Below are 17,957 nucleotides of genomic sequence, written 5' to 3' on the forward strand. Positions count from 1 at the left end.
TCATATGGGGGCAGCATATGGGGGGCATAATCTATGGAGCTTCATATGGGGGCAGCATATAGGGGCACAATCTATGGAGCATCTTATGGGGGCATAATCTATGGAGCATCTTATGAGGGCAGCATATGGGGGCATAATCTATGGAGCATCTTATAGGGGCAGCATATGGGGCATAATCTATGGAGCATCTTATGGGGGCAGCATATGGGGGCATAATCTATGGAGCATCTTATGGGGGCATAATCTATTGAGCTTCATATGGGGGCAGCATATGGGGGCATAATCTATGGAGCATCACATGGTGGCAGCATAATCTATGGAGCATCTTCTGGGGGCATAATCTATGGAACATCTGTGGGGCCATAACCTTTATGGAGCATATTATTCTATGGAGCATCTTATGGGGTCATTATTAGCCTTTGTGGAGCATTATATGGGGTGTATTTTGTATGGAGCATCTTATGGAGCCATCATGAACTGTAGGGAGCATTATGTGGGGCTCCTGATTCAATATGGATATTCAAAAACATTTAACCTACTAAATGTCTCAATTTTACTTTTATTGGAATCTATTTTTATTTTTTTAAATTCACCAGTAGCTGCTGCATTTTCCACCCTAGGCTTATACTCGAGTCAATAAGTTTTCCCAGTTTTTGTGGCAAAATTAGGGGGGGGGGGTCGGCTTATACTCAAGTATATACGGTAACTCAACAAGATTCCCTGCTTGCGCTTATCGCTGGCAGAGCAGGGGAGAATGATGAGAGATGTCTTCAGCACCCGGCGCTGGGGAGCAGCGCTAGCCATACTGCAGCTTCTCATGCACCGGTGCATGTCACACAAATTACATCCCTGTCTGTCATCGGTGTGCACTTTTTTCGGTCCGTGCTGCTGTTAACAAATGGACATGTCAATGTATTTTGCCCATGGAAACACTGACGTGCACCAACCCATTCACTTAAATTGGTCTACGTGTGTAAGTGTTTCCGGTACGTGTGGTGACAGTTTTCACACGGACGTTTGAAAAAAGCCTTATAGAGTTTCCTGTTCTTAGTGTGGGTGAAAATAGTCTCATAAATGAGTTCTTGTAGTGAAAATTAAGCTGACAAGCACAAATATAAAAATCAACACTTTGCTTTGCATATTAATAAATATTCTTTATTTTTCGGCTTTGCACATTGCACTTAAACATTATCACATCCAAAACATTCAGCAACTGGATGTCTGCTTTATTAAACGGTATACTCTGCTCATTGCTGTTTGGAATAAAACTTACTATTACAATAATCTTATCTAAACTTTGAAAGCATGAGGTATTAAAGAAAACTTTGAAATAAACCAGAAAACTTAAGATAAACCAAGAAAAACCAGTGACAGGGTTAAGCTTGTGAAGAGACTTAAGAAATTACAAGTTCCAAAAGTCAAAATGTACTTCTGACCTATAACCTTAAACAGAAAAAATGTAAAGGGAAACAAATTTGGTAAAAATTAACTTGCAGATCAAATTATTATTAAAAAAAAAATTAATAATCAAAAACACAGACAAAGCAAGGGAGTTGTTTTAACTGACATAACCAAAGACAGCAGTGGTTAGTTTTATTATTTTACAATGCTCCTGCTTTTGTCAACAAGCTACTGCATAAAGCATTCTTGTGATCATGTAGAAGGCAGTATTTGTTAAATTTTTCCTTCAGATACTGCCTGAACTGCTGACGCTTGCTGTAAAATAACTGGTTGTTTGCCATAAAGGTCTGGATTTCATCTTGAGAAAGTCCATCTTCCTCTTCTGAAGTGCATTCTGATTCATCCTGATGACAAACATCACATATAATTTAAAACACAAATCTATTGTCACCAATAACTGCAATTCACCAACCAATAAAGATCATTTTTTACTACATTGCGAAATGTAAATTGTTCTGAAACCAGTTACAGCGGCATGCAAAAGTTTGGGTACCCCTGCTGAAAATGACTGTGAACAGTTAAGCAAGTTGAAGATAAAATGATCTTTAAAAGGCCCTGTGTGTGCGTGAAAAAAAAAAAAATAATTATATATATATATATATATATATATATATATATATATATATATATATATATATATATATATATATATATATATATATTATATTATATATATTTTTGGGCACCCTGCATTGTTAGTACCTAGTAGCACCTCCTTTGGAAATTATAAATAACAGCTTGTAAACGTTTTTTTGTAGCCAGCCAAAAGTCTATCTAAATTGTTGCTTGAGGGATTTTCATCCATTCTTCTTCCTTGGAAGATTCTTCCAGTTCTGGGAGATTCCTGGTTCGTCTTACATGAACTATTATTCTGAGGTCTAGCCACAGATTTTCAATAATGTTCAGATCAAAGGACTATGAGGGCCATTGCGCCTTTTGAGGTAGTCTATTGTGGTTTTTGACTTGTTTTTAAGATCATTATCCATTTGTAGAAGCCATCCTCTTTTCAACTTCAGCTTTTATACAGATGGTGTTATGTTTGCATCAAGAATTTCTTGAAATTTCATTGAATCTATTATTCCCTCTACCCGTGAAATGTTACCTGTGCCATTTCCTGCAACACAACGCCAAAGAACGTTTGAGCCACCCCCATGCTTAATGTTTGGGGAGACGTTCTTTTCCTGAAATTCATTTTCAGAGTGCTATGGAGCTGCCTAGAACCCATGGCTGCTTTTCTTTGGCACAAGGTTAGAGGATGCTGGGCTTTTATAAAGCTGGGAAATTTGCATCACATGGCCTTTCCTAACAATGATAGTGAACCAGCCATAGCCCCAAGGGGCTAATTAAGGTCTGAAACCTTGGTCAAATTTATCTGAAAAATCTTCAAGGGAGCCTAAACTTTTGCATCAGCACATTTTTCTTTTTGGAATTTTTTTCCTTATTTTTTTTAAAAACAGAAATATTTGTTACTTAAAACACAATGGAAATGTGTCACCTGTAACACAAAGCCAATTAGAGATCATTTCATGCTCGCTTGCTTAACCATTCACAATTAAAGTAATTTTGACCATGGGTCCCCAAACTTTTACATGCCACAAACACATTTACTTATGCCTAATTCCAGAATGTAATAGTTATATTGTCTCTAAGAATGATTTTCCCTAGGACAAAATTAGATATTTTTTAAAAATTTCTCAGTTTTTAATTTGTATCTATTATCAGCTAAAGAAAGAAACATTAAAAAGATTTAAAACAATAAAAAACAGAACAAAACCTGCGTAAGTTTATTGCGCAGAGCAACAAAAACACCCTCCTACAGAATTTTGTAGGCAATGCCTTTTTGGAAAAAGATAAAATCAGCATACAGGGCAGGGGAGTACACAGACATAAGAGGGTCCTTGTACAAGAACAGAATATGGGAGTTCCTTACAGTCTAATAGGTCATCATGATGCAAAATTCCACCTACTTTGGAATAATTAGGAGAGCAATGGGAAAAAGTAAGACAGGTCCTCTTTACATGAATGTGGTCAACTGCAATGCTAAACAATATGCAAAATAGGTTAAAAAAATATTATGACTCAAAGCTATAGCGCAAACTGTATTGCACTCATTTAGTACAATACCAAACAGCATTTGTCCATCCTGTGATTCTGTTTTTACATATAGAAACTTTAATAAAAAAAGAAAAATCTATCAGTAGCATGTCATCAAAAAACTTAACAATCCCCCTATGTAATTCCATATTAAAGGCAGCGCATATGGGGAACAATACCTCTAGAAGGCATCTTCCCCTTGACTTGATTTGAATCACTGCCTTTCAGGCTGAAAATTAAATACACTTTTTTTTGTATAGGCCTCTTCACCCCAAAGACAAAAATGGATTCTTTTGCACATTTTATATTGGCAAAAAGAGTAATCAATTCTTATTTTACTTTTAGGAAAATGTATTTTGTCTTGATTTTCAGGAAAATAAAATACTTACCAGTAGCTGTTTCAGACTTTTTGGTTCTTTTGCTACTTCAGAAGTGTGTAAGGTGTGTGCAGATTGTGATGCCCCCCTTCTGTGTTCTGCTTTGGAAATGACCAGGCAGCGATGTACAGAACAGCATCTGTCAGCCTTGGGAATTTTCAACTGATCAATGCGCACAGTGCTTGAAGCTTCTCTAAGACAGATTCCTGGTTTTAAAGTCTAAAAGAAAAATGAAAAAAAAAAAAAAAAAAAAAGTATAGATTAGCATTTACCACCGTTCTACATAGGCGACATGCATTATGCAGCACATTACCCCAGTTGAAGCGAAATGGTGGCAAAAGCCGAGGCTTCGTATATAATAATTATGTTTAGGCTTTTAGGCTATGTACCAACATTGCAGAGATGCTGTGGAAATTTGACTAGTGTGACCAACTTTTTACTATTGAGGCTGCCTATGCAGCATCAATAGTAAAAGATAGAATGTTAATAATAAGAATTAAAAAAAAAAAAAAAAAAAAAAAAATACTACATACTACATGCATGCTACATACATACTACATATATACTACATATATGCTACATACATACTACATGCTACATATATACTACATACATACTACATGCTACATATATACTACATACATACTACATGCATGCTACATACATACTACATGCTACATACATACTACATGCATACTACATGCATGCTACATACATACTGCATGCTACATACATACTACATACTACATGCTACATACATACTACATACATACTACATGCATGCTACATACATACCACATACATACTACATACATGCATGCTACATACATACTACATGCTACATACATACTACATGCTACATACATACTACATACATACTACATGCATGCTACATACATACTACATGCTACATACATACTACATATATACTACATGCATGCTACATACATACTACATGCTACATACATACTACATACATAATACATGCTACATACATTCATACAATACATTCATACAATACATACATACAATACATACATACAATACATACATACTACATACATGCCACATATATACTACATACATACTTCATACAATACATACATAGACATACAGTACATATAACATAGAGTAACATACTTACCAATACTTGTCACATTGTTCCCCGAAGCCATTGTCGTCTACGGAATAAATATTAACATAACAAACCACAAAAATACTCACCCACGATCCGAAGCAGTCCACGAGTGTGTCCCACGACGATCTTGGGTAGAGAACTGCAGCATCAGCTGATGCTGCCGTTCTCTACGGGCTGCAGGAATCCAATGACGGAAGGTAGGTATCCTTCCGCACTGTATTCCTCCGCCACTTAAAAAAAAAAAAAGTCCCTAGTCTCACTTTATGCCATTGCTGTGTGGGAATTTCCCACGCAGCAATGGCATAAAGTGAGACTAGGGACTTTTTTTTTTTTTTAAGTGGCGGAGGAATACAGTGCGGAAGGATACCTACCTTCCGTCATTGGATTCCTGCAGCCCGTAGAGAACGGCAGCATCAGCTGATGCTGCAGTTCTCTACCCAAGATCGTCGTGGGACACACTCGTGGACTGCTTCGGATCGTGGGTGAGTATTTTTGTGGTTTGTTATGTTAATATTTATTCCGTAGACGACAATGGCTTCGGGGAACAATGTGACAAGTATTGGTAAGTATGTTACTCTATGTTATATGTACTGTATGTCTATGTATGTATTGTATGAATGTATTGTATGTAGTATATATGTAGCATGTATGTATTGTATGAATGTATTGTATGAATGTATTGTATGAATGTATTGTATGAATGTATTGTATGAATGTATTGTATGAATGTATTGTATGAATGTATGTATGTAGCATGTATGTAGCATGTATGTAGCATGTATGTAGCATGTATGTAGCATGTATGTAGCATGTATGTAGCATGTATGTAGCATGTATTATGTATGTAGTATGTATGTAGCATGTAGTATGTATGTAGTATGTATGTAGCATGTATGTAGCATGTATGTAGCATGTATGTAGCATGTATGTAGCATGTATTATGTATGTAGTATGTATGTAGCATGCAGGTAGCATGCAGTATGTATGTAGCATGAATGTAGTATGTATGTAGTATGTATGTAGCATGCATGTAGTATATATGTAGTATGTATGTGGTATGTATGTAGCATGTAGTATGTATGTAGCATGCATGTAGTATGTATGTAGCATGCATGTAGTATATATGTAGTATGTATGTAGCATGTAGTATGTATGTAGCATGTAGTATGTATGTAGCATGCATGTAGTATATATGTAGTATGTATGTAGCATGTAGTATGTATGTAGCATGCATGTAGTATGTATGTAGTATGTATGTGGTATGTATGTAGCATGCATGTAGTATGTATGTAGTATATATGTGGTATGTATGTAGCATGTAGTATGTATGTAGCATGCAGTATGTATGTAGCATGCATGTAGTATATATGTAGTATGTATGTAGCATATATGTAGTATGTATGTAGCATGTAGTATGTATGTAGTATGTATGTGGTATGTATGTAGCATGTAGCATGCATGTAGTATGTATGTAGTATATATGTGGTATGTATGTAGCATGTAGTATGTACGTAGCATGCAGTATGTTTGTAGCATGCATGTAGTATATATGTAGTATGTATGTAGCATATATGTAGTATGTATGTAGCATGTAGTATATATGTAGTATGTATGTTGCATGTAGTATATATGTAGTATGCATGTTGCATGCATGTAGTATATATGTAGTATGTATGTTGCATGTAGTATATATGTAGTATGCATGTTGCATGCATGTAGTATATATGTAGTATGTATGTTGCATGTAGTATACACTCACTGGCCACTTTATTAGGTACACCATGCTAGTAACGGGTTGGACCCCCTTTTGCCTTCAGAACTGCCTCAATTCTTCGTGGCAGAGATTCAACAAGGTGCTGGAAGCATTCCTCAGAGATTTTGGACCATATTGACATGATGGCATCACACAGTTGGCGCAGATTTGTCGGCTGCACATCCCTGATGCGAATCTCCCGTTCCACCACATCCCAAAGATGCTCTATTGGATTGAGATCTGGTGACTGAGGAGGCCATTTGAGTACAGTGAACTCATTGTCATGTTCAAGAAACCAATCTGAGATGATTCGAGCTTTATGACATGGCGCATTATCCTGCTGAAAGTAGCCATCAGATGCCTGTTCTTAGCTGAGAGGAGTGGTACCCAGTGTGGTCTTCTGCTGCTGTAGCCCATCTGCCTCAAAGTTCGACGCACTGTGCGTTCAGAGATGCTCTTCTGCCTACCTTGGTTGTAACGGGTGGCAATTTGAGTCACTGTTGCCTTTCTATCAGCTCGAACCAGTATGCCCATTCTCCTCTGACCTCTGGCATCAACAAGGCATTTCCGGCCACAGAACTGCCGCTCACTGGATTTTTTTTCTTTTTCGGACCATTCTCTGTAAACCCTAGAGATGGTTGTGCGTGAAAATCCCAGTAGATCAGCAGTTTCTGAAATACTCAGACCAGCCCTTCTGGCACCAACAATCTTGCCACGTTCAAAGGCACTCAAATCACCTTTCTTCCCCATACTGATGCTCGGTTTGAACTGCAGGAGATTGTCTTGACCATGTCTACATGCCTAAATGCACTGAGTTGCCGCCATGTGATTGGCTGATTAGAAATTAAGTCTTAACACACAGTTGGACAGGTGTACCTAATAAAGTGGCCAGTGAGTGTATATGTAGTATGAATGTAGCATGTATGTAGTATGAATGTAGCATGTTTTATGTATGTATGTTTTATGTATGTAGCATGTATGTAGCATGTAATTTTTTTTTTTTTTACATTCAACACATTAGCCGGATGATGGGACTACTACTGTCCCATCATTGGCTAATGTGTCAATCACTGTCATGGTAGCAGGCATCACCCGATGGGACTTGTAGTCCCATCGGACGATGCCTGCACAGACCCCCGGAGCCTGCACAGCCCCCCGGCAGGCCGGCACAGCCCCCCGGCAGGCCGGCACAGCCCCCCGGCAGACCGGCACAGACCACCGGAGCCTGCACAGCCCCACCGGCAGGCCGGCACAGCCCCCCGAAAGGCCCGTACAGACCCCAGAGAGGCTGTACAAGGCAAAAACAGGGTTTTTCTTATTCCGATACCGGAAGTCCCATAGACTTGAATGGGACTTCCGGTATCGGAATCGGCGATACCGATACTTTTTTTTTTTTTTTAAGATCGGCCGATCCATTCCGATCCGATACTTTGAAGTATCGGACGGTATCGCTCAACTCTAATTATATCCCTTTGGGAGTTTATCTACAGCTGTAGTGACGATTTTGACTCCATTGGTGTTTTTCAGAAACAAGCAACAATGGATGTTGCTGAGCGAAACTTAAAAACTGACTTTGTAGTGTCAAATATATCGTGCCCAGCTCATGAACCTGTAAGTTAGGAGGGTTGTCATTGCCACATAAATGCCAAACCCAAACATGTGGATGCTAAATGGGGTTTAGATACATGGTGGTGCTCAGAAGGGGGGGCATTTGGGAGCACAAAATTTGCTGAATTTCTTTTGAGGAGTGAGTAGCAATTTTGCTTTTCCAGAGCCTTTGTACTACCAGTAATGTGGAAGCCCCCTAAATTTCCTTTAACAGATGACAGACCTGAGAGGGGACTTGCCTTTTTTGTGGATTGAGTTGAAGCTTTTATTAGGAATAATTTTACATAACATTTGGGATCAAGGTTGGCACTCTATGCTGAGGACTTATATCGGGGTTTACATCTAAATCTCCGAGTGACAAGACAGATGAAACCCCCGATGGATCCATTCACTATAATGAGGCAGCAGAGTTACTCTAGATTCAGTCTGGCCTCTGTTCAGCAGTGTCCTTTATTTCAGAAGTTCACAAAACTGTGGCAGACAGCGATTTTATGTATGTCTAAAATGAGAGACATCACCGGATCACAGGTCTTATGGCGTCCGCAGTGTTTACATCTACTTTGTTCTAGGGAATCTTCTGCCAGTGGTCCTGTTGAATCACGTACTTCAGAGATTTACAAGGAAACTCAGGTGTAAGTGCTCAGCGCAGAGTGCAGGATAAACGTGCGCCGAGCCTTAGGCCGGGGTCACACTAACCGACACAAAATACGGTCCGTAGTTTACAGGCGTAATACGGATGAATGACCCCTAAATAGTGATCCGTATGTCATCCGTAAGCAAGGTGTGGTCGCGTATTTTGCGCATGTAAGTATCCGTATGTAACCCGTATGCTGAGATATGCTGACACACGTCATTGAGACACACACACATTATATATATATATATATATATATATATATATATATATATATATATATATATATATATAATTTCACAGAGTTAATTCGTTGTTAAAAAATGTGTGGGCTCCCGTGGTAATTTGTCAATGCGGGAGCCCACACCTTTTTTTACAACAAATTAACCCTTTAAATTAACACCTACACCTCCCTAATTTTAAACATCAACCCTCATCTAATTACTAATGAAAGACATACAAAAAAAACATGAAATGAAATGGTTTACTGTATGTAAACTATGTGTCATTTCATGTCGGGTTGGGGAATGATTTGACAAAAGCCGGCAATTGAATTAGCGGCTATTCTGCTATGAAGAACTCTGTGAAGTTTTATATATATGTGTGTGTGTGTGTGTGTGTGTGTGTGTGTCTCAATGACGTGTGTGTGTGTATATACATATTCATTCTGTGTGCCTATATCTATTCTTTCGTTTGTGTTAGAAAGCCTGTCAGTGTGATTTTACTGTATCGCGCAGTGAATTGCCGGCTTTTCTAAAGGACACCAGGTGCGTATTTCTCACAAGTCACACATCTGGTCAGTGTGTAATGCGTATTTTTAGCTCACCCATAGACTTGCATTGGCGTACTACGGGCGTAGCACGCTGACAATCGCAGCATGCTGCAATTGGCATGGACCGTAGAATACAGACGAGAAATATACGGCTGTTGGGAGCTGCCCCATAGAGAATCATTTGTCCGTGAGTAATGCGTGCTTTTAGCACCTCTCACTCGTCCGTATTCCTCTCTAGTGTGACCCGGCCTTACTGTGATCTTTGGGAGGCAGAATGGAAAAAAAAAAATATTCAACATCAAGTGACTAATAATTGGTTTTAATTATTTTTTACACTGTTCCTCGTGCGGTATAAGTTTTTAGGCAACTTTATTCTTCAGGTCGGTGTGATTACAGCGATACCAGATTTCTATTGGGCTTTTATGACTGGCTGCTGTCACACATTAAAAGATGCTTTTTTCGTTGCAAAGACTAGTTTTTGCGTCGCAATATTATGAGAGCTATCATTTTTCCATATTTGAGGGCTGTTTTTTTGCAGGACGAGTTGACCATTTTATTGGTACTATTTTCGGCCACATGACATTTTTTAGTTGCTTTCTATTCTGATTTTTGGGAAGCAGAAAGAACAACCACCAGCAATTCAAGTAATTTTTTTTTTTTTTTTTTTAATACCGTTCCACACGTGGGCAGTTCCATGTTGAGAAGGAATATTTTCAAAATTTTCAAATATTTTGGAAATGGTTTATTTTTTGGAAGTTGGTACTTCATTACACATGGCATAAGGTGGCAACACTGTTTCTTTCAAATTCCATATATTTCCAAGATGGCAGAGGGTTGCATGTGAACACCTACTGTTCTTACTGGAATCATACAGTAACAGGCTATATTGGTAAGTGGATTACTATTAACTAGCAACATGCATAACAAGTTCTGTAAATATAAAAGAAGTACTGTTAGGAAACCAAAATTCTTTATCATCTTTGGTTCTGTAAGATTATTGTTTACCAGAAATTTTGCACATATCTATTGTAGACATTTTCACAGTAACGTAAATTACCAAAAAGATAAAAAGTTTTTGTAGGATTGAGAACTAAGCATAAATTAAGTTGTAACTTGCAGAGTTCTTATATTGCATAATGTATTAACTATTCACTAAGTTTCATGTTGCTGCTAAAAGTTTCACAGTTTCTATATAAATAGTGTTGAGCATTCCGATACTGCAATATCGGGTATCGGCCGATATTCGCGGAATCGGAATTCCGATACTGAGTTCCGATACTTTTAGTATATAGAATACCGGAATCGGAAATTCCCATAATGCAATGAGCCAGTTTGATTTTATTCAGCCAATGAGGATCCTAAGAAGTGTGGGCACATCCTGTTAGAGCATGTTAGGCATGTAACTACTGGCATGGCTGTGATTGGCTGCTGAAATGATGTCATGATGCACTATAAAAGCTGCCGCCATTTTGGGTTCACTCTGCTGTGAATTCAGTTAGGGATAGGACGCTGCTGTTCTGAGGGACAATGTGACCTAGCGATTTGCTATATCGTGCTTTACCCAGGCTACTTTATCAATCGCTGTAGCTTTCTTTTGCCTTGCAGCGCTGTTCACGGCTGTCTGCGAGGTCTCTGTGTGTGAATGCAGCTCACGCTGTAGTGTGTTCTGCAGCCAGCCACCTCCGGTTCTAGTCCGCTCAGCGTGCGTCACTGCCTCATACATTGTCCTTTTTTGCATTAGGGCTGCTCATTTTTCCAGATTTCTCCTATTAGTGTGGTTCCATCCGTATCCAGCTAGAATATTTGCAAACACTATATAGGAGTAGATAGAGGAGCCTTTCTGCTGGCTTGTGCCCTGTAGCCCCAGCCAGATTAGTATTAGCCTATTTTTTGGAGCCTCATCTATTGCATTGTAGGTTACCTTCCTGCATTGTAATACCTACAAAAAGTTTGTGATACTATCGGCTTTACATTTTTGGGCACATCCAGTGTCTTTTTGTGAAAAAAAAAAAAAAAAAGTTAATAAAGTTCACCAAACACTCCACTTTACAGTTGTGTAGGCCACATTAGCTCATATTAAAGTCTAGTCCACACTTTATAAAATTAGTGTTTCTTATACCTGTTAGCAGCTGTTCAGGAATAAGCACACTAAGCCCTTAGTACTTTTCTGCCTATCTTTATCAGTCTACCAAGATGAAGAAGGCAGGGAGTAAGGCACGTGGTCATGGAGTTTCTACAGGGAGAGGACGTGGGGATTCTGTGCCTGCTGCGGGCACCAGTGACTCAGCATCCCCCAGTTTTCCCAGGGAACAGTCCTTTATGCGCAGCTTTGTAGGAGCTTGCCGTACCCCACTGCTGCGGGACGAAAAAAATTGAAGCCGTTGTCAGGTGGATGGCAGCTAACGCATCGACTTCAATTAGTTCCAGATCCTCTCAGGTCCAGAGCACTGAAGAGCACCCATCTGTCTCTTCACCACCTGCCAAATTGCCCAGGCAGTCAGAGAGCCCTGGACAGGAGCCATCTCTACTTCTGTTCTCTGAATCCGTTGGCTTGGAAAGAGCGGGCCAGCCATGCAGCATTCGAGAATTTGAAGAAGAGGTAGTATGCAGTGATGCGCAACAGCTTTGTCTCTCTGAATCTGAAGAGGCGGGTGGGCCAGTGCCTATGGTCAGCACACCTCAGTACGCATCTGATGATGAGACTCAGGTGCCACTTTCTGGTGCGTACTGTGCTGTCGAGACTACCCAGGAGAAGCAGTCGTTTGAAGAGGGTAGTGTAGATGATGAGGTCCTTGACCCATCATGGCGTGAGGTAAAGGATGGTGGTGGGAGCAGCTCTGAGGAAGTGATTCCCCGAACAGCCAAAAAAGGAGGGAGAGGGAGGGGGCAGACTCTGTTGCCTGCAGCCTCCACTTCGGCACCCATTATGAGCATGCCTCTTCCAAAACATGCGCTCCCAAGACTTGCAGTGCCTGGTCTTTTTTTTTTTTTACACAGTTGCAGATGACATTTGCTTTGTCAAATGCAAGCTGTGTAATCAGAAAGTGAAAAGAGGGAAAAGTGTCAGCGACCTCAATACCACAAATATGTGGAAACATGTGTGGACCAGGCACATGGTGGAGTTACAAAGACACACTGAAGACCTAGGCCAACCTACAGCGCCACCTACCACCTCTTCAGCTCGTGTTGTAGCCTCTTCCTTCAGCTCACACACAGCTGGTTCGGCTTCCTCACAGGATCGCCATGGAAGAACCTCTGGCACTGTTGTACAGAGACACAGTGTCATTCCACCCACAGCACCACGTTCCCTGTCATCCTCACACTCCCAGGCCAGTGTACAGCCATCGGTAGCACAGACATGGGAGAAAAGGCGCCCATACTCGGCAAACCACCCCTGAGCACAGGCTCTGAATGCTGGCGTTGCAAAACTACTGTCCCTTGGAGACTTGACACCTTCCGTAACTTCATGGCATTTGCAGTCCCACAATACAACGTGCCCAGCCGCTTTTATTTCAGCAGGCAAGCCGTCCCTGCCCTGCAAAAGCATGTGGAGGGAAAAATTAAACATGCGCTACTAAACGCCGTCAGTAGCAAGGTCCACCTGACTACCGATGCGTGGACCAGTAACCATGGACAGGGACGATACCTTTCCCTCACTGCCCATTGGGTCAATGTTGTGGAGCCGGGTACAGATCTGGATAGTGGCGCTGTACGTGTTCTGCCAACTCCAAGGATTGCAGGAATCCAGTCTGTACACATTGACTCCTCCTCCTACTCCAGTTCTTCTGAATCAGCGCTGCAGGAGCCGTCACAGTCTACCTCCACATGGACCCGTGAACGCATACCTGTTACGACCGATATGAGCACAGCCGTGGCCAAACGTCAACAGGCCGTATTGAAATTAGTTTCTTTGGGGAATCGAAGCCACACATTGCAGGAGCTCTGGAATGCCATCAAGCAGGAGAGCGACGTGTGGTTTGTGCCAGCGAATCTCCAGCCAGGCATGGTAGTGTGTGACAATGGCCTTAATCTGGTGGCAGCTCTGGGCCTAGGCAACCTCACTCACATCTCATGTCTGGCACATGTGCTCAACTTGGTCGTGCAGAGTTTTTTGAGGGACTATCCGGATCTTGATGCACTGCTGCACAAGGTCCGCATAGAGTGAGCTCACTTGCGGCGTTCCAGCATGGCAAGATCGCGCATTGCAGCGCCGATTACGCCTTCCGGAACATCGCATCATATGTGACCTACCCACCAGGTGGAATTCAACGTTACAAATGTTGGAGAGGTTGTGTGAGCAACAGGCAGCAGTAATGGAGTAACAGCTGCATCAGGCGCAAAGTCGCACTGCGCGCCGTTCACACTTCACCACCGAGTGGGCCTCTATGAAGGACATCTGCCACGTTTTGCGTGCCTTCGATGATTCCACGCGGATGGCGAGTGCAGATGATACACTACTCAGCATGACTATCCCCCTTATGTGCCTGCTTGAAAAAACACTGCAAGCACTAAGGGACGAGGTTGTGGAAGTGGATGAGGAGTCACAAATGCCATCTGCTTCTGGACAGTCTGCGCAACGTGGTTCCTCACAAAGGCCTAGACAGGGGACACTGTGAGGAGGATGAGGAGAAGTCAATGGAGGAGGAAGACATCTGTCCATAGGAGGGAGGTACACAATGCTCTAGTAGTCAGTATGTAGAGCGAGGGTGGGGTGATGCAGAGCAGGCAGAGATGACGCCTCAAGCAGGGGACAGTGTTTCTTGGCAGTCTGCAGCACATGGTTGATTTCATGCTGCAGTGCCTGTGGAACGACTAGCGCATCGCCCACATTCTCAACACGGCTGATTATTGGGTGTACATCCTCCTAGATCCTCGCTACCGGGACAACTTACAAAGCCTCATAACACCGTTGAACCGGGAGCATAAAATGCGGGAATACCAAGACACACTGGTGCATTCCATCATGTTATCCATTCCACCCGAGAGCAGTGCTGCTAGTGCTTTCCAAAGCAGCTCAGTGCGTCGAGGCAGTGGAGGAAGCTCTGCACAAAGAGGGAGCAGAAGCAGCACCTCAGCACAAGGCAAGACCAGTATGGCCTAAATGTGGCAAAGTTTTGTGTCCCCGCCAGAAATGTCTACACCAGGATAAAAATAGCGAGGCGCAATGAGTGTACCTGTATTAAAATCGATTTCCCTAACTAAATGAACAGGGTGCTCACCTTAGAGGGTTGTGCCACCCTTGCACAACCACGGTGTGAACGTTAGTAGTGGGTGGGGAGCGTGTCCTCCCACCCCAGGAGGGCACTGCACGTGGCTGTTGGCAACCTCCGCTCTCCTGTCGGTCCTTCTCTCCCCGGCTTCCAGATATATCAAAAACCGCAGGCCCTCCCGCAAGCGGCTGCCCTCCAAGCTGCTCCTGCAGCTAGTCCTCAAGGAGAGGAAAATAAGTGAAAAGCTGCAGCAAAGCGGTCTATAGGAGCGCTAAAGGAGAGGCAGAAACCATAAAAAAGGTTTCAAAAATCAGCTTTATTTCTTCCTCCAATACCCACAATGCGTTTCCACGGTCACAGCAGTCTTCCTCAGGTGGAATGTGACCGTGGAAACGCGTTGTGGAGGAAGAAATAAAGCTGATTTTTGCTGCCTCTCCTTTAGCGCTCCTATAGACCGCTTTGCTGCAGCTTTTCAGAAATGTCTACACCATCACAGATGGCTCCAGTCAGCAGGAGGCAACGTTTCCGTCAGAATTTTTGGGCCGTGAAGAAGGCGGGTTTTACCGCTGAAACGCGTAGTCCTATCTGCACTACTTTCCTGCGTTATTGCTGTTTTGAACTGCTTGGCCCATTGTATTTTAATGGCTTTATCAATAAAAAGAAAGAGAAAATAATTTTTTAACAGCATCCTGGATTGCTCACGTTATTGCTGGACTTTGCTCTGTCGTTGTGTAATATATATATATATATATATATATATATATATATATATATATATATATATATATATATATATATATACACATATACATATACACAGTGCCTACAAGTAGTATTCAACCCCCTGCAGATTTAGCAGGTTTGATAAGATGCAAATAAGTTAGAGCCTTCAAACTTCACACAAGAGCAGGATTTATTAACAGATGCATAAATCTTACAAACCAAAAAGTTATGTTGCTCAGTTAAATTTTAATAAATTTTAAACATAAAAGTGTGGGTCAATTTTTATTCAACCCCTAGGTTTAATATTTTGTGGAATAACCCTTGTTTGCAATTACAGCTAATAATCGTCTTTTAAAAGACCTGATCAGGCCGGCACAGGTCTCTGGAGTTATCTTGGCCCACTCCTCCATGCAGATCTTCTCCAAGTTATCTAGGTTCTTTGGGTGTCTCATGTGGACTTTAATCTTGAGCTCCTTCCACAAGTTTTCAATTGGGTTAAGGTCAGGAGACTGACTAGGCCACTCCAACACCTTGATTTTTTGCCTCTTGAACCAGGCCTTGGTTTTCTTGGCTGTGTGCTTTGGGTCGTTGTCTTGTTGGAAGATGAAATGACGACCCATCTTAAGATCCTTGATGGAGGAGCGGAGGTTCTTGGCCAAAATCTCCAGGTAGGCCGTGCTATCCATCTTCCCATGGATGCGGACCAGATGGCCAGCCCCCTTGGCTGAGAAACAGCCCCACAGCATGATGCTGCCACCACCATGCTTGACTGTAGGGATGGTATTCTTGGGGTCGTATGCAGTGCCATCCAGTCTCCAAACGTCACGTGTGTGGTTGGCACCAAAGATCTAGATCTTGGTCTCATCAGACCAGAGAACCTTGAACCAGTCTGTCTCAGAGTCCTCCAAGTGATCATGAGCAAACTGTAGACGAGCCTTGACATGACGCTTTGAAAGTAAAGGTACCTTACGGGCTCGTCTGGAACGGAGACCATTGCGGTGGAGTACGTTACTTATGGTATTGACTGAAACCAATGTCCCCACTGCCATGAGATCTTCCCGGAGCTCCTTCCTTGTTGTCCTTGGGTTAGCCTTGACTCTTCGGACAAGCCTGGCCTCGGCACGGGAGGAAACTTTCAAAGGCTGTCCAGGCCGTGGAAGGCTAACAGTAGTTCCATAAGCCTTCCACTTCCGGATGATGCTCCCAACAGTGGAGACAGGTAGGCCCAACTCCTTGGAAAGGGTTTTGTACCCCTTGCCAGCCTTGTGACCCTCCACGATCTTGTCTCTGATGGCCTTGGAATGCTCCTTTGTCTTTCCCATGTTGACCAAGTATGAGTGCTGTTCACAAGTTTGGGGAGGGTCTTAAATAGTCAGAAAAGGCTGGAAAGAGAGATAATTAATCCAAACATGTGAAGCTCATTGTTCTTTGTGCCTGAAATACTTCTTAATACTTTAGGGGAACCAAACAGAATTCTTGTGGTTTGAGGGGTTGAATAATAAATGACCCTCTGAATAAACTTTTCACAATTTAAAAAAAAAATAATAAAAGAAATAACATTCTTTTTTGCTGCAGTGCATTTCACACTTCCAGGCTGATCTACAGTCCAAATGTCACAATGCCAAGTTAATTCCGAATGTGTAAACCTGCTAAATCTGCAGGGGGTTGAATACTACTTGTAGGCACTATATATATATATATATATATATATATATATATATATATATATATATATATATATATATATATATATATATATATACATACACTTCCCAACCACGACGTATTACAGTCCTTAGAAAAATTATATTTATACACATATTTTACAATGATATAATAAAAAAAAAAAAAAAGTAAAAAAATTAAGAAAAGACAATTTTTATGAAGTTGTAAAAGATCAACTAACAGATGGCATTGCCATGGTTTGGATACAAGGGGGACAGAACATGTTTAGGACAAACACTAAATCTACATTTGTCTTTAAGAGTAAAAACCTAATATTTGATAAGTACTTTACACTTACATTTCCACACTTAAATGGCTTGCATTTCTTCTTCTTTCTATTTATATCTTTCATACTGTCTTCTGCTGAATTGGCCCAGCATTCTACACAACTGTCACCATCTTCTTCCTCCTTGTCACAGATGACACACTGATCCTCCCCTGCACAAGAAGACCAATTATTTA

The 17,957-nt window shown here is 41.4% G+C and overlaps 1 protein-coding gene across 2 annotated transcripts in view; it reads right to left on the reverse strand.

Moving 5' to 3' along the window:
- Positions 1–1,128: 1,128 nt before the first annotated feature.
- Positions 1,129–17,957, reverse strand: part of GGNBP2 (gametogenetin binding protein 2) — a 96,163-nt gene continuing 79,334 nt past the window's right edge. For both annotated transcript variants that reach the window (XM_073560783.1, XM_073560782.1), the window contains exons 11-13: positions 17,794–17,933; positions 3,945–4,151; positions 1,129–1,805 (exon numbers count right to left, since the gene is read on the reverse strand). In XM_073560783.1, the coding sequence (XP_073416884.1) occupies positions 1,602–1,805; positions 3,945–4,151; positions 17,794–17,933 (551 nt within the window). In that variant the 3' untranslated portion in view covers positions 1,129–1,601. The remainder of the gene's footprint in view (positions 1,806–3,944; positions 4,152–17,793; positions 17,934–17,957) is intronic.

This window comes from Dendrobates tinctorius, unplaced genomic scaffold (genome assembly GCF_039654945.1).
Source record: "Dendrobates tinctorius isolate UK_male_01 unplaced genomic scaffold, ASM3965494v1 ptg000304l, whole genome shotgun sequence".
Taxonomy (NCBI): domain Eukaryota; kingdom Metazoa; phylum Chordata; class Amphibia; order Anura; family Dendrobatidae; genus Dendrobates; species Dendrobates tinctorius.